Raw genomic sequence first — 27,821 nt, 5'->3', positions numbered from 1 at the left:
CTGAAGTCGGTGGAAGGTTTCGTTTCCAGCAAGGTACTGAGCATTGGGAATTGTCACTTTCGACGGTGCCAAATTCTCAGATTAAGCCCAGCTCTGTCAGAAGCCCAGGCTGTGGGCGTGTGAACCCTGATGGCCAGGCTGTCACAGTCCAATGGGAAGACAAGCCCACTTCCCTACAATGTTGTACCACTCCAGCCTCCACCTCTTTCATCCTGAATCCACATCATTATCCTTGGTGCAGACCCTCAGAATCACCACCCTCCCTTCCGCTCATGGACCATTTCGTTGAATCCTTCCTGCTGCCTATGCCACACCCCCTGCCAGCCCCTTCACTGGGAACCAGGGTATTGTGAACAGACACTGGCCCATCCTTGGCCATTTGCTGGAAGGTGCCCGTTGTCTTCTCCCCTTTACTGGTCTTGCCCTTCCCCAAATCTCTCTTCAACTCAAGTGGTGGTCCCTTCCCCTTTCTTCTAGTGATTATACTGGGGTGATGGTTTTTTTTGGACCACAAAAGTAAAAAGAGTCATTTTCTCTACATCATCTCAAGGATGCCTACTGTCAACATGATTTATCGTTATTGATGTTGATCTTGCTCACTGGTAGAGAGTGTTTGTCTGGGTTCTCCAATGTAAATTTACGCTTCCCCCCACCCTTTCCATATTGTACTCTTTGAAAGGAAGTCTCTATGCAGAGCCACTAAAACTTAGGAAGTAGGGAGTATCCTTTCCCAACTTGAGGGCAGAGTATGACGTAATTTATTTGGAATTGTTCTACAAGAAAAATTTGTCTCCTCCTACACTGACTTATCCAATCATTTACTTAAACCAATATGGACTCATGGGTATCTATTTTATACTTTAGGTTATAATCTAACACTACTTTATTTTATTGTTCAAATTGTTCCCGTTTTGGCTTTGGGCGCTCTTGGCTCCTGTGTCCCATTGGTGTACCCCCATTACTGCAGGGTTTTGTTTGTTTCTTTCAGAGCACTTTCTTACTTTCTGGTATAAGATACTTCAAGCTCATCTTACGTATTTTCTGCCCCAATCCCAGAATCAGTCATTTCTCCAAGAAGTCCACTTATTGGAGAATTGTGTTAGAGACCAAGATCCAAGCTCTAGATGTGCTTGTTGTTACTGGGGTGTCAATTGGAATCATACAGTACTTCCCCCCCACCCTGCCAAAGGTTTCTTTTCTTTTATGAGATGCTGGGAAGAGGTTCTCCAGTTTGGGGAAGAGGGTTCAGAGAAGAATCTAACACTTCTGTATTTTTCTTTGAAAAACTTTGAGAATGGTTTTCTTTTTTAAAATCTTTATGTTTAACTTTGTTTTTGTGTGGATTTTTTTTCTTTTTCTTTTCTTTTTTTTTTGTGTGTGTATTTTCTTCAGAGTATTTCGAATCATGGATGACAATAATAACCGAACTCTTGATTTCAAAGAATTTGTGAAAGGGTTAAATGATTATGCTGTGGTCATGGAAAAAGAAGAGGCAGAAGAGCTTTTCCGGAGATTTGATAAGGATGGAAATGGAACAATAGACTTCAATGAATTTCTTCTCACATTAAGAGTAAGTTGCCCCATGAATCAGTGTGTCTGCCGAATTTGGCTTTCACGTGGTTTGGGTTGGCTATCTTGAGGTTTTGTTATCAGAAGTTGTTAGTACACTATGGAGATGATGGGCAGGAGATGGAAAACAGTTTTAGGGACTTTTGGGAGCAATCATTTAATGACACAAAAACAATTGAACATCATTGAGAGGAATAAGATATTTCATCATGTATGACACAAAATATCTCATTTGCTTGCATACGCCTGTGTGTGTTTTCTATTTATCTAGCCTCCAATGTCCAGAGCCAGAAAAGAGGTCATTATGCAAGCTTTCAGGAAGTTAGACAAGACTGGAGATGGCGTTATAACAATTGAAGACCTTCGTGGGGTGTACAATGTAAAACACCATCCAAAGTACCAAAATGGAGAATGGACTGAGGAACAAGTATTCAGGAAATTTCTGGATAATTTTGATTCACCCTATGACAAAGATGGATTAGTAAGTAAAAGAGCTTAATCTAAGTCAAGTTTCTTCTATCCAATGTGTAATTGTAAATGGGAAATAAGTCCAAAGCCTTAACAATTACTTATACCGTAGTTGTTATAAATAGAACAGAAATAAAATATTTCCTTAGTGACTACCTAGAGAGTTAAGAACTAAAGTAATAAGATAGGTGTGTGTGTGTGTGTGTGTGTGTGTGTGTGTCTGTGTGTGTGTGCACATGTGCGCTTGCCCACATATCGGTAGCGGATCCACAAACAGCTAAATACGATCATCTGGAGAATGTGGCAGTTTGATTAATCATTCCATTTCATGGTGACCATATTTACCAAACACAGCTAGCCACTTTCCAAGGAACTACGTTATAATAAAACATATTTAACTTCTAAATGAAGCCATAATTCAATATTTGGGAACATAATTCACAAAGCATTTCAAGATGTTGCAGTGCCTTTTACATACATCCTTGTGAGCATCATTTGTCCTCAGACTTTGCTCCAAGGAAATGCCATTTAAGGGAAGCTTTCGGTGAAAGGGATGCCAGATAACAGAATTTACTCTGATTGAATCTTTAATAGGCTTTGAAATTAACTTGCATTTCTAAACTGCAGTGAATTAAAAACAAAGGTGACCATCCATCTCCGTTAACTGTTACCCTCAAGTTACAAATGCATAGTTTGGTAAGTAAGGTTGGGAATTATATCTCCATAACTGTGTCAAGGCTGAGGCCAAAGTGTCACCTGTCTCTTATCAACAGCCATAAATGGACTTTTGAATCCAGAGCCAGTTCTGCGCTTAGGTGTCCAGAAGTCTATGGCGATTGGGAAAGGGAGTTCTCTTCTTTGTTGATAGTCAGCAAGAACAGAACCCTGGGGAGGTCCCCCCGAATCCCTGTGCCACACAGGAAGGATTAGTGGGACAGTGGGTGGGGAAAAAGATGGTGGTGATAGGAAGAGGAAACGAGCCTTCCCCTTCTGAAGGGAATTTCCCCCAACTTTTTCCACGAAACTTCATGGTGAGTCCTATTGGCAAGGGGTGAGCAGGGTAGGAAGAAAAATGTCTTTTCTTTCTGCCAACATTTTCCTGCCAGGAACAGAGAAATGCCCTCCATTTTAGACAGAAGAGATGGCAGAGGTAGATTTTAAAAATGGGGCGTGGAGAGGGGGAAAGAGGGCAGATTGCTTAGAGCAGTCAAGTGCTTAGGGGTAGAAATAGCAGAACTCTTGTCTGCCAATATCACCGGCCTTTAATCTGTGAGGTGGCAGTGGAAAAATAGTCAACTGCCATTTCCCCAAATTAGCCCAGCTCTGCATGGGATCTCAGGGTGTGTTTGCTTCCTTTCTGCAGGTGGTTCCTCCTTGTTGCCAGGGGAAACCTCAGCTGCTCTTTTCTTTAACCCAAGTCAGTGTAGCCAGTTGTTGTGATTCAGCTGATTTAAAGTTCCCACCCCTGTCCTTTTTGACATTTGTCTTAACATGCCATATGAAGCTCTCAAATACTCATAAAGGTCATTGGTTTTTTTTTTAGCAGTTGCAGTATTTAATGTCACCCAAATGTCACAGACCCAAGTCTGACTCTGCATGATCATCGATTGGAGTTTGTATTAATAATGTATATCTCCGGCTGTCGCACAGAACTACAGAATCAGTGTGTGTGTGTGTGTGTGTGTGTGTGTGTGTGTGTGTGTGTAGCTCAAGGATTTAGTTTTAATACGTGCCCAAGAGGACTCTTATTTACATTCGTATTTGAGATCCTTGCCTCTAGAAGATTCAAAATTGTCTGTTTAAATGACTAAATATAATATGCACATTAACCTCATTTAGCATAATTATGAATCTGGGCAGTGTTTATTGAGCAGTTATTATCTACCGGGCATCATGCTAAGGGATTTATAGAGATATCTCATTTAATAGACGTAATGAAAATGTTTCTGACAAACGATGTATGAATTCAGACTTTTGTATATTGACTAATAGTTTAAATGCCCAGGAACTTTATAAAGAGAATGATTATCCCCTAACTGATCTTTTTTCAAATTGAGTTGTTTCATGTATTAAGACTTCTTATGGAGAAATATAACTACGTTTGAAGCTAATGTACTCACTGATGTTTAAAAAAATACAGTTAATATCCAAATAAGCCTGAATTTAGAATAAGACAAGAAAATTAGCATACGCCCTACCCAAGGATTATGTTCAAATTTGTGAAGTTTTAATAATTTTAGCTAAGCTCTCAGGTAGTCACGAAGGTTACTGGGGTTTGCAGCAGTCATGGAATTTGATGTCGCAGAGCCTGTGCTGACATCGCAGAGCCTGTGCTGACATCCCACAGTCTGCTCTCAGAGCAGCCGGGGCACCAGTTATTTGGACGGAGGCATTCTATCCCTAAGCCCCACCCTAATGGGTGATACTTACACCTCTTATTTTTTTAATTTCTAGGTTTTGAAGTTTTCATGTGTAACTATTATTTTATAATTACAAATATTTTTAAAAATCTCTTAAAACCAAATTAGACTTTGAGTTAATGTGAGTCTTACTGACTCACCTATCTCATACAAAATTTTTTTAGTAATTAAAAATACTTTATGCAGTATTTTTAATAATTAAAAATACTTTATGGGTGTATGCAGATGACCCAAACTTATTTTATGATTTTCTAATTAGGCTGGAGCTGAGAAAAAGGGATGGTCTTCTGTATCGTGACTCAGATATCGCTATTGCCCCATCTGGGACATTCTCCTCTGTATAAAATACTCTGTCAATTAAGGGTAGCATAGTTAAGAGGCCACCCAAAAGAAATGGTGTCCATTCTTTCATTTTCCCTAATGTCAAACAAAATAATAATAGCTATTATTACTGAAAAGTTATTTACTATAATGAGGGCAAACTTATGGGGGAAATCATAGAATTTGTGATTCCGGCCATTCCCTAATATAAGTTGAGTCTCAGGAAACAAGCAGACACTTCTGCAAGAATAACTGAGGGCCTTTTCTGAAATGGGCAAACATAGTAGCTCTGACTTCCAGCTTTATGTCGTCTGATTTCCAGATGGGGTTTAACATTCTGTAAGTGGGGAATGCAAAGGAGAGAAATTCAAGAAAGGAAGGCATTAATGGTATTCTAATTTTAATAAAAGCTATGCACGTATATTATTTATTTCTACTTCCAGACCACTGATAAGCATATCTCACCTATTAATTCAGTCCAATGCTTTTCTTCCTACTGCTTCTTACTGTTTGGTGGTGGTGTTGGGGGACAGGGGTAGATACAGGGAGAGAACTGTGGAGTCAGTAATTATTTTCTGTTCACTTATAATGTCAGCAAAAGAGGTAAGTGGGTCAGTCAGCTCATATGATTCATGGACGACATAGGTAGGTACTCCGTGAGAGAGGAGTTTGCTGATATGGGCTAGAAAGGGGTTTTGAGTTATTTATGGATTTCACTTTTTGTGATCTTTTTAATCCCTCATGACACTTAAAATTGAGGGCTACCTAGAGAACAGTAAATTTCCAAAACAGCTCGTTAGTGTATCTGTGTCCTCCCATATAAGCAGGGCTTATGCAGTGGGCTAACTCACTGGTTAGCTAGTTGGGAGGACAAGTCTCTCCTTCAATCAACTAATCCCATCAGCCAATATGGTTGAATTGGAATGTACGTGTCACCTACACCTATTAAAAAAGAAGACTGATAACTTTTTTCTTCTTCTTAAAAGTAAAGCAATATAAAATTCTAGAATAGATAAAAACATTAGTTGAGATTCCAAAGAGAGAGTTATAGGCATAGGAGGGAGAGAGAAGCCCCCGTGGGGGTGGGGAGGCACAAAGCAGGGGGTACCTTTCTTTTACGAATTCTGAGCTTTGAATGAATAATTTGCATCTTAAAAGAGCATGAATCCACAGAGTGCCTAACTAAACATCTGTTTCTTTACCCACAGGACAGCACTCCCGAAAGGTAAAACATGACTCGCCCTGAAACAAGGACAGGAGATGTTGTTTCTGAGGTGGCCCAGATAGTATTAACAATCATTAAAGAACTCTTGTTTCTTATTCTCAGCTTCAGACTCACTTATCTGAGGAGATGGGCTTCTGCTCTTACAGAAGGAGAGAACCTGTATCTCACTTTCCGTGTAGGTTGGTGGGAAATGTTCAAGACTTTCTGCCTCTCTTCCCCTGTGCCATCTGTCACCGCCATGCTCAACTTCACTTTTTTTTATTTTAGATCTATTCCTCAGCTTTGGTCACTAGAAAGCCCCCTTGATTGAGATTTTTGTTCCCTTTATAGGTACTGGAGATGGGCCCCCACTGAAATGGTGAGAAACAAAGTTTCGTTTCTGTTTCTAACTTTTCCACTGCAGGTGACCCCCGAGGAGTTTATGAACTACTATGCAGGGGTGAGCGCGTCCATTGACACCGATGTATATTTCATCGTCATGATGAGAACGGCCTGGAAGCTCTAAATGTATGACCGAGGGACCAGGGCCTTGGGTACAACCACGTGGCTCCAAGTGATTAAACATCAGCTCAAAACCAGGCTCATAGATGAGTTCATGTTCATCCCAGCGTTTCTTCTATGGCAATACACACAGTATTTTCTAGGGCAGAAATAAGGACCCTAAGTAGTTAACTGTGACCTATCTTCTCTGAGGCTGTTTCCTTAGCTCTAAAATAGAAATTCATTAAAATAAGATCTGTAAAACGACTAGAGTCGGGCTGATATATACAGGTGTAAGATAAACATTAGGTGTCTTCCTTGGTCATTAATAAAAATTTGAATATTTTAATTATAACCCCCTACCGATGCACCCACAGTCTTTCTCTACCTCCTTTTAGATGGTCCATTTCTAGGTGGAAGATCTCATCTGTTTTTATGACTGACTGTACATCAGTAAGGGCTTTAGTCACAATTTGGGGACCAGAAGGAAACCACACATTGGTCTCAGTTTCTTTTCTTTTTCTGTTTTTTAAAGGTTTTTATTAAAAATATAGCTAACATACAACATTATGTTAGTTTCAGGGGTACAGCATAGTTATTCAACATTTATATACCTAAAGAAGTGATCACCATGCTAAGTCCAGCAACCATCTGACACTACCACGCTATCACAGTATTATTGACTATACTCCCTATGCTGTATATTATATCCCCATGACTTTTTTGTTTTGTACCTGGAAATTTGAACTTCTTATTCCCCTTCCCTCTTTCCCCCACTTTTCAATTTCAACTGACATTCAGTATTATTTTAAATTAATTTCAGCTGTACAGCATAGTGGTTAGACATTTATATAATTTAAGAAGTGATCGCCCTGACTAGTCTAATACCCATCTGGCTCTATACATAGTTATTACCATATTGACTATATTCCCTATACTTTCCTTTATATCCCCATGACTACTTTGTAACTACCAATTTGTACTTCTTAATCCTATCACCTTTTTCACCCTACCCCCAACCCCCTCCCATCTATCAACCCAACAAATCTAGTACCCCTTTGACACCGTACATAGTTATTACAATATTATTTTCTGTACCCTACATCACCATAACTACTTTTTAACAACCAATTGTACTTCTTAATCCCTTCCCCTTTTTCACCAACCCCCTCAACTCCCTTCCCACCTGGTAACCATCAAAATGTTTTCTGTATCTATGAGTTTGTTTCTGGGTGTTTTTTTTAGTTTATTTTGTTCTTTAGATTCCATATATAAACGAAATCACATTCCATCTGTCTTTCTCTGTCTGACGTCTTCCACTCAACACAATACCCTCCAGGTCCATCCATGCCACTGCAGATGGCCAGAACCCATTCCCTTCCATGGCCGAGCAATATTCTATTGTGTATATGCACACCTCCTCTTTACCCAGTCTTTCATTGACAGACACCCAGGCTGCCTCCACATCTTGGCCACTGTAAACAATGCTGCAACGAACATATGGTTGCACAGATTCTCTTGAAATAGCATTTTGGATTTCCTCAGATAAATACCCAGAAGTGGGATTACTTGGTCCTTCTTTGTCTCTTGTTATAGCCTTTGTTTTAAAGTCTATTTTGTTTGGTATAAATATTGCTATCCAAGTTTTTTTGTTGTTGTTTTGTTTCTATTTTCATGAAATAACTTTTTCCATCTCTACTTTCTGTCTGTGTGTGTATTGCAATCTGAAGTGAGGCAGCATATGTAGGAGTTTTGTTTGCTTAACCATTCAGCTCTCCTGTGTCTTTTGATTGGAACATTTAATCCATTTATATTGAAAGTAATTGTTGATAGATATGTAGCTGTTGCCATTTTATTATTCATACATTTGATCTTTTTTCTTTTCATCTTAAAGAAGTCCCTCTAACATTCCTTGTAATATTGGTTTGGTGGTGATGAACTCCTTTAGCTTTTTCTTGTCTGGGAAGCTCTTTATCTGTCCTTTGATTTTAAATGATAGCTTTGCTGGGCAGAGTAATTTTGGTTATAGGTCCTTGCTTTACATTATGTTGAATATTTTGTGCCAATCCCTTCTGGCCTGCAAAGCTTCTGTTGAGAAATCAGCTGACAATCTTATGGAGACTCCTTTATAAGTTACGAGTTGCCTTTCCCTTGCTGCTTTTAGGATTCTCAATTTGTCTTTAACCTTTGCCATTTTAATTATAATGTGTCTTGGTGTGGGCCTGTTTAGGTTCATCTTGCTTTGGACTCTCTGCACTTCCTGGGCTTGTATGTCTATTTCTTTCTCCAGGTTAGAAAAAGTTTTCAGGTCATTATTTCTTCAAATAGGTTCTCAATTCCTTGCTTTCTCTGTTCTCCTTCTGTTACACCTATGATGCAAATGTTGTTATGCTTGATGTTGTTCCAGAGGTCTCTTAAACTATCCTCATTTTTTTTTCCTTTTTGCTATTCCAATTGGGTATTTTCTGCTACGTTTCCTTCCAAATCGCTGATTCAACCCTCTGCTTCATCTAGTCTGCTGTGATTCCTTCTAGTGCATTCTTCATTTGTTTTTGTATTCTTCATTTTTGACTGGTTCTTTTTTATGGTTTCTATGTCCTTTTTTTATGCCTGCTATCTCTCTGTTGAATTCTCATGAAGTTCCATGAGCATCCTTATAACTGTTGTTTTGAACTCTGTCTCTGATAGTTTGCTTGCCTCCATTTCATTTAGTTCTTTTCCTAGAGTTTTCTCCTGTTCTTTCATTTGGGACATATTCTTTTGTTTCCGCATTTTGACTGCCTCTCTGTTTGTTTTTATGTATCAGGTAGATCTTCTATGTCTCCCAGTCTCGGGCAGGTGACCTTATGTAGTAGGTGTCCTGTGGGGTCCAGTGGCACAGTCTCCCTGGTCACCTTGTCCAGGTGCTCCAGGAGTGTCCCTTGCGTGGGTTGTGTGTGCTGTCCTGTTATAGTTGAACCTTGATTGCTATTGGCATGTCAGTAGGTGGGATTGGCCCTCAGGCTGATTGGTTGTGGGATTTGGCCATGTCCACAGCTTATGGGGGGCTGTGGTGGGGCTTATTCCAGTGAGTGGGATTTGCCCCTGCAGGCTCTGATGCCTGTTGAGACTGCTCTTTTTGTGTGCCACTTGTAGGGCTAATTGGGCAGTGCTCTGCTGTGGTCTGATGCCCACCTCCAAGTATGTTGGTTCTGGGGCCTCTTGGGAGGGGCTCTGGTGCAGACCCAGGTCACTCATTGCCTGTGACCAGCCAGGGACTCCTTGGTAGAAGCTATATAGCTATCCATGGTTATTTGCTGCTTTTGCTAAAGTTGGAGGCATGTAAGAGAGACACACTGCAAACTGAGGACTGCTACCACCAGTACCAGGCCTGGGATAGCTTCGCAAAAAGCCAAGACAAATCAGGACTGCTGTCATCCCTTAAAGTTCAGCCATTGATAAAACCTTGAGCTGTACGTGAGTTGGGCGAGGCAGGGTCTTAAGGAGTCACTAGAGTGGGAAGAGTTATGTTCATGAGGTTAATACTGTAGACTCTGATTTGGTGCCAGTGCTGAGCCTGGAGTTACTCAGCAAAAGTCTCAGAGCACACTCAGGCCAGTTGCCACCTGCCTGAGGCCTGGAGACTCTGATAGTTTTCCCAGAAAGGGTACAATGTTGGTGGGGCTGGCTGCTCTCAAGAAAGTGCCTCCAGCATTGGGGGAATTGGTTAGTTTGGGTTCCCAGTGAGTCAGCAAGTTGGAGCAATGGAGCTCACGAGACCAATCAGGTTCAGATTTGGCCGTGTGGGGGAGGGCTCAACACAGGAAAGATGGCGTCCCTCTGCTGGCTGCAGGAGGAGGACTTCCTTACAGGGAAATGGCGACTGTCCTCCAGCCCTCAACCCAAAGTAATACAACTGTCCCCCATATGTCTCTGACACCACCTGAGTTACTGTCCCTCCGCTGGAGCCCAAGGTGAGTAACGGAGTGAAAGAGTCTGTGTGCGGGCCCTTTAAGAGGACGCCTGGGTTTCCCGCCGCCTTCTGTCCCCACAGGGTGGTCGAAATCCCCACTGTTTTTCATAGCCAGATATTGTGGGGGTGCCTCTTCCCTGCACCAGTACTCTGGGCTAGGAGGTCAGTGTGGGGCAAGGGTCCTTTGCTCTTCTGGGGGGAAACTCCGCAGCTAAGATATCCCTCCCAGTTCTCAACTGCCACACAGCGGTTTGGGGTTGGGCAGTTCTGCATCTTTGCTCCTCCTAAGGGTTTCGACGTGGCTTCTTTTTTTCTATCCTTAGTTATGAAACTTCAGCCAGACTTCAGGTTGATTGTCCCATAGTTTAATTGTAATTTTAATGTGTTCATGGAAGGAAGCAGGCACAGTGTTTATCTACTCCGCCATTTTGGATCTCTCTCAATTGCTATAACTGAATCTTGAGTTTCTTTGCCCATGGTTTAGGGAAGTCTTGGTTTGGCAAATAGAATTCAAATAACATTTTTGGGTCATGTTAAAGGCTGGTGTGAGACTGAAGGCCATTTTCTTGAGCTGCAGAGCCAGTTCAAGGTGTTTCTGTGGTTGAAGTTTGAGGCTGGGCTGTGTTCTCTGATTTTATGTGGGAGATCTTGCCCTGTGAGCGGGCAGACCATGTCAAGAAGCCTTTGCCTGGTAGAATGTTCTTCTCTTCCCTCCCTGCCATTAGCCGACAGTCTTGACATTCCCACCAGCACAAGAAGGTTAGTGTGAAAGATTAGCATCACAGGCATAATCCAAAGCAGACGTGACACTTGGTGGCTCAAAGTGTTCTCCTCCCAACTCTACTAAACCGTGGCTTCATATTGTTAGTGTGTAAGAGTCTCCCCAGGAAAGTCTTCTAAGCAAAGGCAGCCCCACCTGCTGGAAAATAGATGTTGAAACAGGTCTTGCTCTGTGTGTTCTGTGTCTGGGCCAGAGATAAACACCCAGTGACTAGCAAGTCCTCTGGCTGTGCTGCTGGAGGTAACACTGCTCTGCCTTGTTCCTCAGGGACATCCCTCCTTCTTGTCACCTCTGTCACTGGCTGCACTTATCCACTGGTTTGGGGACATGTATTGGGGTAGTGGTCTACTTTAAAATCTCATATATTTAAGTGACTCTGAACACACTCGCCATGTTTTGTATCAGTTCGCTTGTTTACTTTTTACTTTGCAGACTTAGAAGTTGAGATCAGGATATACACGGACATATAAATTGTGAAAACAAGTGTTTCCAGATGAGGATTATAGCAGTCATTAAGGAGGACACCTTGCTTTTTTCCTTGTTGAGAAGCTAAACTTTCACCCTAGTGACAGGCTGGAAAAGGTATTTTTTTTCTTGAAAATAGACTCCTCTTCGAAGAAGCTGTAACCTTTCTGGAAATTAATTACACAAGTCTGGCTTTCCATTGGATTTATTACCTAGGCTTCTATAGAGGTTGGCGGGCCGTAAGATGCCAAGTATTATGAAGAAATACATAGAAATGATGTAGGAAGCCAGAAGAAATGTATAGAAGAAATATCCATATTTTCTGCAGCCTGCACCTTGCAGATCGTGGCTAAGGAGATGTCTCCAGTTTCCTGGGCATGGTGGGTTCAAGCCTATTGCTCTAGACAGATTTGTGTCTTTGATTCTGGGTATGACTCATGCCTCTGCTTAACTGGGGCCATATAGTTAGCATGTGATTCTGAATAAGGACAAGGTTGCAGCTATCAGCTTCGTCTTCCCCAGTTTTATTTTGCTTCCTGTTTAATTGGGGCACGGGCACAGCTATCAGATTTCAGATAACCACGTCTCACAGTGTGTTTGGTCACATTCAATCACCTCCCTTCTAGCAGGTTGGGTTCTGGACCCCCAAGTGAGGGTTCCATCAAGGCCCTCTCGCCCTCCGTAAACAAGATCTAACAACCTAGTGGTCAAGGGTCACTCCACTGCTATTCTGGACTCATCAGGATTCACTCATTATTTAACTCTAATCCTAGGAGTAGTGGGAGGAACAGAGAAGGATCATTGAAAAAAAAAAGTCATTTGCCAATACTTTTCGGAATCTATTTTCTGTTTATTTTACTTACACAATTTAAACATTATGCCATTTGCAATTTGAAAAGTAAACACTTGGGTCAGAAGATAGAACATAATAAAAAGTCTCTAGAATAGCTGTTAGGAGCATCTCACCTATTGGGCCTGGACTCCAGATAGCAAGCAAACAAACGAATGTAGAAAAGAGAATGAAATTAGCAGCTTTTTATGAAATAGAAGCAACGTATGTAAAAATTTTGAGACTCAATCAGGTTTGGTCAGAACAAAGTCACCAGTATCAGTACTGAATTCCCCCCAAAGGCTGACTGAGGCAAGAATGGAGAGAACCCTGACTCAACCTCTGGTTCACATCCTGCCTGAATTCCATTCATAAAGCAAATGAGAAACGCAAGAACTGCTGAGTTGAATTGTAAACTGAGGCAGAATTCTTCCAGCCAGTTGATGGGCCTGATTTCCACAGCCATTCAAAGCTTGATAGGATTTCTCCCCAGACCCAGATGGTACTGTGGAGGCACTGTGGTTTGGTAGCAGGTGTGGAGTCACATTTCATACCCTAGTAGCAGCTTTAATGGCAGAGCTGGGCCCCCTTCAAATAAGCTGCATCATGATTTTAGGATGAAAATACATCCCATCAATAATTAGTGACCGAGCCACTGCTTGTGCCAGGTTCTATTCTAGGCTATGGGGGTAGAGCAATGAGCTGGAATAAATACAAACAGAGCCACTGGCTTTCAAACCAAACAACCAGCCCACAGTTGTGAAGTGATGAGAGAGGAAGGGAAGCATGGGTACTGAGAGTCCTGTCTCTGAGTCCCATCCAGCTTCTGGAGCCGGGACAGTGGGGCCCTTCACATGACAGTGTGTTATGCAACTATGTAGTAAATGTATTGAATGTAGGCAATCTATCAGGGCAGCGCAAGGAAAGTCCTGTCTATTCTTGGAGGTAGACGATTGGCCCTTCAATGCAGATGCTTCACTGAGCCTCAAGAGTATATAGGTGACTATTCAACCCTCATCAGACTTCCTGGGGTTGAAGTCTGTTCTGCTGATGTTTAATCAATTGGAGAGATTAAATTAACCAAAAGCATTCTTGGATGGTGTGTGGGTGCCCTCTACTCCTCCGTCCTGAAATTCTACTAACACCCTCTGAGTAGTATACCTTTTTGGAATTATGCATCTCTCTTTTGGGCATAGAATGAAAAACGTCACAACTTCCAATTTTTGAGATTAGTCAACAAACTTGCTTTCCTGGAAATTATAGGCTCTTCTTTTAAATTAAAACCTTGTTGAAAGGAGCAGCAACATTTTACATTTTAGAAATGCTTATGATTCAAGGAAAAACAAAGGTGCCAAAAGTCTGATAGATTGTCGTATACTGTTATCGATGTGTAATTGATTCTTTGGAAAGCGAGTGTTTCTAAGCACGGTTTTACTTCTTCAAATTGCTTATATGAATATTGCATAATCTTGATGGAGATAGCTAGATTTTCATTGTAACAAAAAGTACACCACTAAGTGAATCCCCTAAAATTTTGTGCTGTAAAACACAGGACAGGTGAAGTCTGTTGAAAGGAGCCTAAACTAATGATTGATGGGGGTTCTGAGAACACTGCTGTGTGAGAAGCATCTTTCTGCCGTCTCAGTTGGTGCGGTGAGAGGTTGTGGTAAAACAGCTCTTCCTCTCTGAGAATAGTGTGGCGTTCTTGTTTCATTCTCACACTTGCTTTGCCAAAGCCAGTATTATCCCTCAGCAAAACAGAGTGGAAGGTGCTCTTCAGGAGTGCAACCCCCTGAAAATATAAGCAAGCAACCAGCACCTGAGGTTTTGATCAGGGACCTTGCAACGACCAGAAAGGTATATTGCATCAGGGAAAGAAAATCTCAAAATGTTATGGCCTGTTTTCTTTTGTTCTAGATTCTTCTCCCTAGTCTTCGTAAATGGAATTTACTTGTTTATTCTTTCTTGTCCGTGTTAGACAAATCCTAACAGCCATTGAACATTGTTGATGCAATTGCTGTTTCACCAAAGTTGTCATGAGCACCTATGGGTTTCTAGCTGCCACTCTTGCTCCCAGCACTGAAACTGTACCACGCAGCTCAAATGTGCAAAAGGGCACACCCAGCTTTATATTATGCTGCCCAAATAACTGTCATTCATCTCCAGTTTCCTTCTGCTTTAGGCCCTGTAGTAAATTTACGAGGGACTCAGAGCCTAAGCACCAGGAATTTGAAGCAAGATCTGGGTATGTAGCTTGTAATCCTGTCATCAAAGACTTGAGAAACTTTTTCCTCCCTCACCTTAACACTTGGCACTCGAGAGACTGGTATTGATTCTGGGAACATCTTGTTCTCTACCTTGAAAGGCTTGAGCTGCTGGTTGCTCGGGCCACCTGCGGAACTAATGGTAATCAGTGCTCCCGGAGAGAGCCTTAGAACAGAATGGGGACCAGAAATTGACAGAAAATGACAGACGGCAGAGTGGCTTGCTTCTTCCAGGGTTGTCGTGAGCCTCAGAGTGTTTCCACCTTGATGGGATAAAGTGCTACACCAATGCTGGCTATTATTAAATATCAGACATTACCTCAGGAAACCCAGACCATTCATTTAGTTGCCAAGGAAACGGGGAAACAAGATACCATTCCACAAGTTTCATACTTAGTCATTCCTAAAATCGTATTTAGCATCATCATTCAATATCCATTTCCTATCTTTGAAGCTGGAAATTGAATATGGTAAATTACCATTAATTCAGGTTCCACTAAGTGAGCTCATTTAGATAGAATTTGAATGAAAAGTTACTTTTGTTTTATCTATACTAAAAAAAGTGGATTGTTAAGCAATTCAGTAATTTAAGGAGGATTATAAGGGCTGTGCCTAACTATATTCATGTGTTTTACAGATACATGGAGATACCTATCTGCATATAAATGTAATTAGTATGATAGTCATTAAAAGTTCCCACATATCTTTTAAAACAGTCCCAGGCCAACTTGTTAGTTGACAGTGCTTTATTTGAGTAAGTATAACCCAAGCTATTTTCTAGATAGTGAGTTGTTCCTATATGTAAATGTTATCTTGATAGTATTTTAAAATAGAGACTGCTTTTGAGCATGATTTCTGTTATGCTCAAACCTATGGTAAAACGGAGTTTCCAAAGTATTTATCATATAAATTTAAAAATATTTTGTTTCAAAAGCTATATATGCTTCTAGTAGTAAACTATGTATGCATTGAAAGCAAGAACTTGTTTCTAGTGACAGTATTTAGGATATCATTTCTAGGAACCAGAGATTGAGGCATTTTTAAGCTACAAAGTTAGGTATAATTTAATTTATAATAGCAACCTTGTCATTTTGTCACATTATCAAACTGTTCCTTGCCATTAACTTGGTTCTGATTTAATAGAATTTCCTGTTTAAGGCTTAAAACATTAGCTACTCTTGTAATAAAAAAGTTCATCTAGGTTTATATTTCCATTAAAGTGTTTCCAAAATATGTGTTTTTTCTTAATAGCTAACATGTCACATATCATGCTTCTTTGAAAGTTCAGTTCCCTGATGGTGCTTTTGGATCATTTAAAAATATTACTTGTGTGATATTTCAGTTACAGGTGATGAAAGTTCTTTGAGAAAAATAAGGCCTTGTTCAAATTGTACTCTCTTGTGCTCTTAAAAAATGCAATTACCCATACAACCATTATTTCAGCAGCCAAGAATGAGGGTTTGAAAATGTGACATTAATACTCTTTTTCCTGCAGGGTCGGACTACTCCCAACTAGCCGGCTATGTTCCCAGAATGCCCAGCCTCCAAGCAGTGCTTCTACTAGGACTATGGGGGAATAGTGTTACTCGATGGGCTGGTGCTATGGACCAGGGGAAGGAGCTTAGAGGGAGGAGAGAGAGATGATACCTAGTGGTTGAATCCTGCTTTTTGTGTCTTTACTTTGAAGTTCATTTCTCATTATAGGAAGCATAGGGCCAACCATGAAACACTAAGACACATCCTGGTCACACTGAGAAGAAGTGGGGAGTGTGCCCTCTAGCACCTCCTCTGTGGCTAGTCCGTACACCCTGCCCTTGAAGACCGGGCATCCTTGGTGCCCAAGGGTCCTGAGAAGTGCCCCATTCTTTAGTTCTATCCCTACCTGTGTTTGGTCTCGACTCCCTTTCCTTAAAGACTTTTTATCTGTTCATTTAGCTATTAACTTCTCTACCCTAACATATTAATTAATAGCAAACACAAGTATGATCATACAAAAGGTGCTCTCAAGTAGCGCTGTCTCACAGAACTTTCTGGGATGGTGGAAATGCTCTCTACCTGCACTCTCCAAGGTGTCAGCTACCAGCTACACAGGGCTACTGAGTAGCCTCAAGTGTGACTGAGGCTTTCGTTATACTTAATTTTAATTAAATTTAAAAAGCCACATGTGACTAGTGGTTATTGTATTGGATAGCATAGCCCTAGAGATTTTTTTTTTTTAAGATTTTATTGGGGAAGGTGAACAGGACATTATTGGGGGAACAGTGTGTTTTTCCCAGGACCCATCAACTCCAAGTCAAGTTGCTGAAGGGTGCAGCTCAGCTCCAAGTCCAGTTGCTGTTGTTCAATCTTAGTTGCAGGGGGCACAGCCCACCATCCCTTGTGGGAGTCGAACCGGCAACCTTGTGGTTGAGAGCACACGCTCCAACCAACTGAGCCATCTGGCCTCCCGGGAGCTCAGTGGCAGCTCAGTGGCAGCTCGTTGTCTTCAATCTAGTTGTGGAAGGCACAGCTGGCTGGCCTATGTGGGAATCGAACTGGCAACCCTGTTGCCCAGAGCTCATGCTCTAACCAACTGAGCCACCTGTCTGCCCATAGAGATTTTTTATCTTAATGTAAAAAGTGATGACTATGGGGGAGGTGTAGCTGGCCAGGGGACAGATGGGTCTGTGATGACTCTTGCAAATATCCCACCTCTGGCGGCCACCTCAGACAGCAAAGGCAAGCCCGATTCCTAGGCTCACCTGACTCAGCTTGACTGCCAGTGGCAAGTTAAACTCAATAGAAAATATTCCAGGGAGAACGTAAAATACTCCACTATGAATCACGTATTTTGACACCATTTCATTCTTTTTCTCTTGCCTTTTATCCCCCTCAGGTTTCAAAAGAAGATTTTTTGAACTATTATGCTGGTGTTAGTGCTTCTATTGACACTGATGCGTATTTTATTTTGATGATGATGAAATCCTGGAGATTATAACTTTTATCTGCTAGTTCCTTTGGAAATGAGGGATTCTCAAAGAGTGGGATGAGTTTGAAAGAAGTCCAATGCTATAGATTTTGATAAGGTATAAACTGAAGTTTCTGAAAGATCTGGAATTGTAAAATCAACAGATCTTCAGTCATTTTTACTTAATTACCTGGAACATGTTCATTTCCTTAAATGCCTAAGGATACATTTTAAAGTCATAAATAAAAGAAGAGAAGGAAAGAAGGAAGGAAGGAAGGAAGAAAACCATGAAGTGAGACTGGGAAGTAGTTCTTACTTGAAATAATATAGTTCTTGATATTATTGTTCTTCTTATAGATGTAAATGTAGCTGTTTCTCCACATCTTTATTGACTGTCTTTGGAGTCTGTAGTAGAAGCTGATAATGAAAGGATTGGAGGAACATCTGTGTAAATTTTCCTGCACTTACTTAATTTCATGTTTCTCTTGGTGAATAATTTACAAATAAAATTTATTTTATTCTCAAATTTAGTGACTTTTGGGAGGCTATTTTAATATTTTAATTCAGGGATTCAGACTCAGTAGATTCCCATACTTGCATGAACAGGGGACATAAGTGCCTCTGGTGAGAAAAGGAAGGTGAGCCCAGCTGGCGCACTAGGTTGAAAGCTGGGCTTTCATGGCGTGAACTCTGTTACTGATCAGCCTGTGAGGATGACAGAGAAAGTACAGAGTAAAGGAAGTGCCTGTGTGGACCCTTGGAGGCTTCCTGGAGCTTTAGGGTAAACAGGGAGGAGGACTTTGAAACTGCTTTTAGGAATTCATCATTTGAACTCACTTCTATGTTCCTCTGCAAGGCAGGTGATGTCAGGTTTCCTGACCCATTTCTCTTCCTCTAATAACTGCTTTCAGGTAACAAAAATGGCTGTAAGTTGATTAACACATGCCCACAGGCCCTTCATCTTGGAAAAGGGGTAGAAGTGAGAGTGGGATAGGAGATGGAAGTCAAAAGCTGTGCTTCTCAACCTTTGATGAGCACATAAATCACGTGGGGAAATGCTAATTCTGATTCAGAAGTCTGGGGTGGGGACAGAACCCGAGCCTTTCTCACAAGCTGCCCTATGACGTTGATGCCTCTGGTCTACAGATAACGCTTTGCGTAGTGAGAGGTAGACAGATATGAGCTTGTACATTTCTAGTGCATTTGGCTTATTATCTGCCTACCTTTGGTTGGCCATCATAATTTATGAGTTTTGACTGCTGGGTCATCTTCTCCGTGTCATTAAAGTCATGAAAGTATAAGGGGAGTATCAAAGGGAATGTATGTGCCCCCCAGGTACATTTAGGAGAGTGATAGCACTTTCAAGAGGCCTTGGGTGCTGGCATTTCAATTGGAGAATTTTTCATAATCCAGGACCGGATCCTGCAGCCTTCAGGACTCAAAGATCCAAATTTGTCAGCCCACTGAAAGTAAGTCCCTATCTTAATGGCGACCTACATTGAGCAAGCTCACAGCAACTGATGCTAAAACTGAAATGCCAACCCGTTAATTTACCATGGAGAATCTCACCTGGGTTTGAGGAAGTGAGACAATCACAATGTAGCTCTCAGAACAGGGTGGCTTTAAGCCATATATTCCCAGATACTGCCAAGCAGGGCCAGAGGATATACATGTGGTATGTTAGAGTAATGCTAGCTGCTGTAATAAATAAACACTCACACTTATAAAAGCTCAAACACAATACAGTAACTCCTCACAATGTCATCGATAGGTTCTGTGATGTTAAGTAATATGATATATAATGAAACAAATTTACTGTAGACTGTTTGATATAAGCAAGACTTAAGTGCCTACAGCAGCTCACCAATGTTATAATGAAATTATATTAAACAAATGACATTATTCGAGGACCTGCTATATGTATTTATTTTTCACTAATGAGGCAATATTATGTATCTGCTGTTTGTGGTCAGTGAGCAGCTTTCCTCCATGTAGTGATTCTGGTTTGCAGGACTCCTCCATTTTTGTGGTCCTGCTCTTCTCTAGGGCTTTGTAATCAATGATATTCATGTGACTGAAGGAGACAATTATAGAGAAGACTGAAGAACTTTCTGAAAAGCTTTGGTCTGGAGATGGCACACATCACTTCTATTTGCATTCCATTTTACAATAACTAGTCATATGATTACATCTAAATTCAAAGGACGCTGGAAGTGTAATCCCGGGCAGGAAATCTTACTGCCAGTGAAAATCTATCTAATGGTAGGAGACTACAAATTTTGGTTGACAGCTAGCTGGCTGCCACCTGAAATAGAGGTCCCCATTGCCTTCTTTTTTTTGACAGAGGGGTGCTTAGTGGTCTTGGTAGCCAACATGGAGTGAGATATTTGCCAGGTTGGAGGAGTGTAGAACTGAGGTCTCTCTAGCCTTAGCCATGTAAACAACTGAGAAAATGACTTCTACAGCTATGTAAGGTAATAATTCTCTAATCAGTATGTCCTGCCACTTGGAGCTCATGGCCCTATTCCAAGCCTTGAAATTTGGACTGCCACAATACTGAGGCAATTCATCCTTTATCTGCTTCTGTGGTACAGGGCCTAGGAATTTTCCATGTATGTCTACATAGGGGCTTTCTGTGGGCAGTTATAGCTATATCCTATCACACATACTGGAACAAGTTATTCATATTGGTAAATGAGAAATTTTTTTGCCTTAGAGTCAGGTCTCTTCTTGGAAACCTAATTATAATGATGAGTTTATTTGATTATTGGAATCAGAGCAAAATACATGAAGATTAGAATATTTAATGAAATTAGGCTGACACTTTATTGCATTCATCTTGCCAGTGAGACCATAATAATCTTTTCCCAACAGTCCTTGGAGGGGACTAACAAAGATGCCCTCACTGACCTCTCACTTTTTCAATGCTTCATAGCGAACTAACAGGCCATAGGAGGGACTGATAATTAACAAGATCTAGACATGTCAATTAACAGGGTCAGGCCTGCCTTTCCTGCTTGTGGGTGATGTTTGTCTCTTTAGGGCACCTTTACATATTTCTGTTCTAATTCATTGTGTGTAAAATATCACAGCAATTTTAATTTTACTCTGAGAGTTATCTCATATCTCTGTTATTTGGAGTGTACCTTACTGTAGCTCCAGTGAAATGACCACAGAAATCAGGTACTTTCTTGTTTCCTATTACAGGGAAAAATTAAATCAGAAGAGAATATAACTAATTAACATGTTTAATAAATCACGGGAAGGAGGTGACTCAGGGTAAGCACCTAGATAGTTTCAGGTTGGGGACTGGTCACCAGCAAGGTAAACCACACAATTAGAGAGTTGGAACTTTGGACCAGACCAACCTCTGTGGAGGGGGGGTTGCTGGAGATTGAGTTCAGTCACATGGACAATGACTTAATCAAGCATGCCTACATAATGAACGTCAATAAAAACTCTAAACACTGAGGCTCAAGTGGCACTTCTTGGTTGGTGAACACATTGATGTGCTGGGCGGGTGACACACCTTGATTCCAGGATAAGAGAAGAGAGCGCGCTGCATTTCCTCTCAGTCTCATCCTATATGTCTCTTCATCTGGCTGGTCCTTCTGATTTGTATTCTTTACAATAAAACTGTAATTTGTAAATATAGAGCTTTCCTGAGTTCTGTGAGTCATTCTAATAAATTACTGAAACTGAGGGTATTGTAAAAACATGTGTTTTTAACCAACTGGCTATAAATTCGAGACTTCAATATAGAAATCCTGCCCGAGTTTCCAGCCTGCCTGTCCTGTCCTGTAGAATTCAGACCCAAGACCACAACATCAATGCTTATCTGATGCTAGTCTGCCATATTGCCCTACAAATTTCAGACTCGTCAGCCCTCATAATCATGAACAAATTTCTTAATATACAAGGTCTGACAATTAAGTTTGAGAACTCATTCTGGAAAAAGTGCTACATACCTCATTGCTGAATATCACTACAGTCACCTTCCAAGTACTCCCTTTGGGAAGCTATGCACTGATGCCAGTGCATAGTCCACCCTTCAAAGCAGTTTTGGAACTCTTTTTCTGGAATGGCCATTAGAGCTCTCACTGTATTACCCTTGATGTCCTGAATGTCATCAAAATGTCTTCTTTTCAATATTTTCTTTATCTTTGGGCAAAGAAAGAAGTCATTGGGGGCCAGATCAGGTAAGTAGGGAGGGTGTTCCAATACAGTTATTTGTTTACTGGTCAAAAACTCCCTCACAGACAGTGCCGTGTGAGCTGGTACATTGTTGTGATGCAAGAGCCATGAATTGTTGGTGAAAAGTTCAGGTCATCTAACTTTTTCATGCAGCAGTTTCAGCACTTCCAAATAGTAAACTTGGTTAACTGTTTGTCCAGTTGGTACAAATTCATAATGAATAATCCCTCTGATATTAAAAAAAGGTTAGCAATATTGTTGCAACAAGTTTGTGAACTTAATTGGCAGACCTTGTATATTCCTTATGCTATACCCTGCATCGCCATGACTACTTTCTAACAACAAATTTGTACTTCTTAATCCCTCCCCTTTTTCCTCTACCTCCCAACCCACTTCCCATGTGGTAACCATCAAAATGGTCTCTGTATCTGTGAGTTTGTTTCTGTTTTGTTTGTTAGTTTTGTTCCTTAGATTACATATATAAGTGAAATCACACTGCATCTGTCTTTCTCTGTCTGACGTACTCCACTCAGCACAGTACCCTCCAGGTCCTTCTATACTGCCTCAGATAGCAAGAACCCATTCCCTTCCACCGCCAAGCAATATTCCATTGTGTATATGTACCACCTCCTCTTTATTCATTCTTCCATCGACAAACACCTAGCTGCTTCCATGTCTTGGCTATTGTAAACAGTGCTTCAATGAACATATGGATGCACACATCTCGAAGTAGTGTTTTGGGTTTCTTCAGATAAATATGCAGAAGTGGGATTATTGGCTCTTTCTTTGTCTCTTGTTATAGTCTTTGCTTTAACGTCTATTTTGTCTGGTGTAAGTTTTGTTATCCCAGCTTTATTGTTTGTTTGTTTCCATTTTCATGAAAGAATTTTATCCATCCCCTTACTTTCTATCTGTGTGTGTCTTTCCATCTAAAGTGAGTCTCTTATAGGCAGCATATGTAAGGGTCTTGTTTTCTTATTCATTCAGCCCTCCTATATCTTTTTATTGGAGCATTTAATCTATTTACGTTGAAAGTAATTGTTGATATATAGTTATTGCCATATTGTTATTCATATTTGTTATCTTTTTTTTTTTTTTTTTGTCTTAAAGAAGTCCCTCTAGGATTCTTTGTAATACTGGTTTGATGGTATGTGTTCCTTTAGCTTTGTCTTGTCTGGGAAGCTCTTTACCTGTCTTTCAATTCTAAATGATAGTTTTGCTGGGTAATCTTGGTTGTATGTCCTGCATTTCATCACTCTGAATATTTCATGCCAATCCCCTGGCCTGCAAGGTTTCTTTTGAGAAATCAGCTGACATTCTTATGGGAGCTCCCTTGTAGGTAACTAGCTGCTTTTCTCTTGCTACTTTTAAGATTCTTTCTTTGTCTGTAATCTTTGGCATTTTAATTATGATGTGTCTTGATGTGGACCTCCTTGGATTCATCTTGTTTGGGACTCTCTGTGCTTTCTGAGCTCGTATATCTATTTTCTTTACCAGGTTAGGGAACTTTTCCATCATTATCTCTTCAAATAGGTTTTCATTTCCTTGCTCTTTCTCTTCTCCTTCTGGTACCGCTATGATGTGAATGTTGGTACACTCAATGTTGTCCCAAGGTCCCTTAAACTATCTTCATTAAAAAAAATTTGTTTTCCCTTTTGCTGTTTTGATTGGGTGTTTTCTGCTACATTATTTTCTAAATTGCTGATTCGATCCTCTGCTTCATCTACTATGCTGTTGATTCCTTCTAATGTATTCTTCATTGTAGTTATTGTATTCTTTATTTTTGACTGGTTCTTTTTCATGTTTTCTATCTCCATTTTTATGTTTCCTATCTCTTTGTTGAATTTCTCAGCAAGGTCACTGAGCATCCCTATAACCATTATTTTAAACTCTGCATCTGGTAGATTGCTTATCTCCATTTTGTTTAGTTCTTTTTCTGGAGATTTGTTCTGTTCTTTTATTTGGGACATGTTTTTTTGTCACCTCATTTTTGCTGCTTCCCTGTTTGTTTCCATGTATTAGATAGGACAGCTATGCCTCCTGGTCTTAGTAGAGTGGCCTTATATAGTAGATGGCCTGTGGGGCTTGGTGGTACAGTCTCCTTGGTCACCAGAGTCAGGTGCTCTAGGTGTGTGAGTGTATGTGGCCTCCTTTTGTAGATGAGACTTGGTTGCTGTTTGCAGGTCAATGGGAGGGATTGACCCTTAGGCTGATGGTTGTGAGGACTGGCCATGACTACAATGGAGGAGCTGTGGTGCAGGAGCTGCTCCTGTGGAGCAGGATTCACTTTAGCAGGGCTCTGGTTTCTGCCCAGTTGCCCTTTGACGTCATCCTTGGATGTGGCAGGTGATGTTCTGGCTCTCTCTGAAGCCGGCCTCTGGACATGCCATCCTTGGTGCCACCTGGCATGAGTCACAAAGATATCCGCAGGTGGCCACCACCTATGCTGAGCTTGGAGGTGCCTCGAGAGTCCAGGCCACAAACCGAGACTGGCTGTCAGTAGTGTGGGATAAGGGCTGCTCATCCAGAGGTCTGGGACATGCTGAAGTCACATGCTACTTGTTTGGGTTTTAGGAATCTTTGAGAGATTTTTAGGAAAGCCCACAGCAGGAGCCAAGACAAGCTATTGGTATGGAAAAGCCACTGGAAGGGGCTTGGGTATGCCTAAAAATTGGGTGGAGCAGGGTCTCAGGGAATCATCAGGTAGGTAAGACAAATGGTATAGCCAGGTTGATGGAGACAGATGTGGTGGCTGCCTGCATCTGCATGCTGGGAGGTGGGAGGACTCAACAAAGAAAAAATGACGCCTTCCAGCTCCTCTGTCCAGGAGAAAGCTGCCCCTCTAGCCTTTGCCTTGAAGCCAGACAATTCAGTTCCTCCCTGTATGTCCCTGGTGTCTTTTGAGCTGCTGCCCTAGCACTGGAGCTCAGAGCAGGTGAGTCCATCAGTGAGTAAGTCTTTGCGTGGGCCCTCTAAGAGGAATGACTAGAACTCCAGCAGCCCTCCATCTTACTCAGCCACAATTTCCACTGGTTTTCACAACCAGAAGTTAAGGGGACTTCTCTCCCCAGCACTGGAACACTGGGCTGGGGAGACTGGTGTGGGACTGGGACTCCTCACTCCTCCAGAGGGACCTCCACAGCGGAGATACCACTCCTGATTTTTAATGGTCACACGCAGATGTGGGACCAGCCCATTCTACATCTCTGCCCTTCCTACCAGTCTCAAGTTGGCTTCTTCTGTATGTCCTTAGTTGTAGTGCTTTGATTCAGCTAGACTTCAGGCATTTTTCAATGATGGTTGTTCTGTAGTTTGCTTGCAATTTTGATGTGATTGTGAAAGGAGGTAAGCACAGCATTAACCTACTGCTCCATCTTGACTACAAATCTCAATTTCACTCCTTTTGTGAACCAGTTGTTAATGTGCTTTGTCCATTTCCTTCTTGGATTGTTCCTCTTACTTATTAACTTATATGATTCTTTGAATATTAAGGATTTATGACTTTGCCTGTCATATTGTTATTATACTTTTGTAGTTTAGTTTTATCTTTTCTTTTTAGTTGTGGATTTTTTTTTAATGCAATAAAGAATTTATCAATATTTTAAATTTTATGTTGTCAAATATATCAATACTTCTTTTATGTTTTCTGGGTTTATGTCTTATTTATTATTTATATTTTTATTTTATTATTTTATATCTTATTAGAAATAATTTCCACACCCCCAAAATATAAAATGATTCACCAGTGTCTTCTAGCATATTTATTTTCATTTAAAAAATTATTTATATTTTTGACCTATGTGGGATTTATTTTGGAATAGGAAGTCAGTACTTTACTCTTTATCTACAAATGGCTAGTGTATTGTTCCAATGTCATTTATTAAATAACTCACCTTTTCTCTACTAATTAGAAATGAATGCAATTTTTGTAATTATGTGGCTCTAGATACATAGGTTCTCTATTCTATTCCATTGATTGCTCTGTGAAAAAGAAATAAAGAAAATATAACCAGTGATATCTATAAATTCTAGGCAAATGATTTTGCATTTTTTGACTGATAATTATTATTTTGTCTAAACATATAATGAAATTAATTTATACTGCTTTTAAAATGAGTAAAATGTTAAAATCGCTCATGTAGTTAGTCTTTTCTCTGTTCTTTTCTTCTTCAGAATTGTGAAGATTTTTCTTGAGCATATGTTTTTCCACATGGTATTTAGAAAAATGTGTATGTATACATATATGTATATGACGTATACGTATATGATGTGGATGGCTACACATCAATAATTAAATGTGATTATTTCTGAAGAGTGGGAGTAGAGTGAGGTCTTTCCTTGTTACATTATACATACCTGTGTTTCTTGAATTTTGGGGAAAGAGCAAGTATTAGTTTAGTGATACAGATTCAATGAAGATTTAAAGAAGTAACTCAACATATGAAAATATAATGAAAGACTTTATGAAGTCTATGTCATTTAGTACATTTTATTTTACTTGATCCCCTTGTGTTTTCCAGATATGCAATCATTTCATTTGGCAATAAGGATCATTTGGTTTTCTCCTGTTTAATATTTATGCTTCTTACTTTGTTTTCTTGTCTAATTGCATTTCGTAACATTTCTAGAACAATGTCAAATATGGTGACAGTGGAATTTCTTTTGTCTCTAAATTTAATGGAGTACTTTTACTATTTTATCACTAAGCATGACCCTGGCGTATGTTCTATACTTATTTACTAAAGTTTTATATTAAATAAAATAAATTCTAAGCATCACTCAAATCTACACTGGCAACTTCACACTTAAATTCACGAAAGTTTATTAATATATAGAAAGGGTTTTATAGCCTATTCATCAGTCTCAGGCTACAAGCATTTATTGAACTTCTATCTAATTAAACTAATTATTCCTTAGGCTACAAAAGTAATATTTCACTGTTATCAGTGGATAACGTCATCTTAGCTTAATATTAAAATGTTTTCTGATTATTTTCTCTAATGACTAGTGCAGTTCACACTTTGCAGCAAACAATTTATCATTAAAAAAAGTCCTTCTCAGCCTTTGCAAGTTCTCTTTTCCTTGATCAGAAATCTTTACCCAGAGTAGAAAAGAATTGGTTCTCATAATTTACAGTTAAGAGGCCCACGAGGTTTACTGAAGTGTTTCCGCAGAATTCAGCACTGAAACGTTATTTTTGAAACCTCAGGGGCTTTATGTGTTGTTTGCATTTAGTTTTTATCATTGTCTTGAGGAGTGTTAATGTATTCCTTGGACCCACAGGTTTTATGCATCACATTTTTCTTCGAACAGCTGCCTCATTGCAAGCTATACACAAATCCTACGTAAATGCCACAAACCATTAAAATTCAGAAGTTAGATTAGACTTAAAAGTTGAACTAAAGTAAACTATATAAGTGAACAAACAAAATTAAACACAGATATTCATCAGAGAAATGAAACTTTGGAAAGTTCTCTCCCCACCTCACCCCACCCCACCCCACCCAATTGTTTCCCCGCTTCTGTGGTTACAGTGGTTAAGAGTGCAGCTGGGGAAGTAACTGTGGATGAGGAAGACAACTGACTTCTTACGTGTGGCCACCCAGGTGCCCTGTTCTCTCTCAGGAATGCAGCACCTACCTCTGTCTAAGCATCCTAGCCTGGCATTCTTCTATCTTGAAAGGCAATGAGAAAGAACATCGATGAACATCATTCATTAATAAGTTGATTCATTCCACATTTATGATTGAGTGCCTTGTAGGCTTCAGGTACTGTGTTTAGCAACAGGCGTAAACTTCAATAATTCATAGTCCTCTCTGCCAGAGTGTTTAGAAGCCTATAGGGGAGTCAGACAGATTAGGTAATGACAAATCAGGGTGGGGCCAATAGGGCGAAGTAGAAGGTGC

General features: G+C 40.4%; 1 protein-coding gene across 5 annotated transcripts in view; it reads left to right on the top strand.

Annotated features, from left to right (window-relative positions):
* The window catches only part of CAPSL (calcyphosine like), a 53,707-nt gene extending 27,480 nt beyond the window's left edge, over window positions 1-26,227 (top strand). For 3 of the 5 annotated variants that reach the window (XM_074329012.2, XM_074329007.2, XM_019737323.3), the window contains 3 exons: window positions 1,393-1,570; window positions 1,841-2,050; window positions 6,407-16,987. In XM_074329012.2, coding sequence (XP_074185113.1) covers window positions 1,393-1,570; window positions 1,841-2,050; window positions 6,407-6,508 — 490 coding nt within the window. In that variant the 3' untranslated portion in view covers window positions 6,509-16,987. Of the gene's footprint in view, window positions 1-1,392; window positions 1,571-1,840; window positions 2,051-6,406; window positions 16,988-17,649 lie in introns of those variants that run through there. The other 2 variants (XM_074329010.2, XM_074329009.2) reach the window with 2 other exon arrangements.
* Window positions 26,228-27,821: the final 1,594 nt, after the last annotated feature.

Source organism: Rhinolophus sinicus, chromosome 3 (genome assembly GCF_057876585.1).
Source record: "Rhinolophus sinicus isolate RSI-liver-muscle chromosome 3, RSI-T2T, whole genome shotgun sequence".
NCBI classification, from domain to species: Eukaryota; Metazoa; Chordata; class Mammalia; order Chiroptera; family Rhinolophidae; genus Rhinolophus; species Rhinolophus sinicus.
This window is presented reverse-complemented; position numbering and strand designations above follow the sequence as displayed.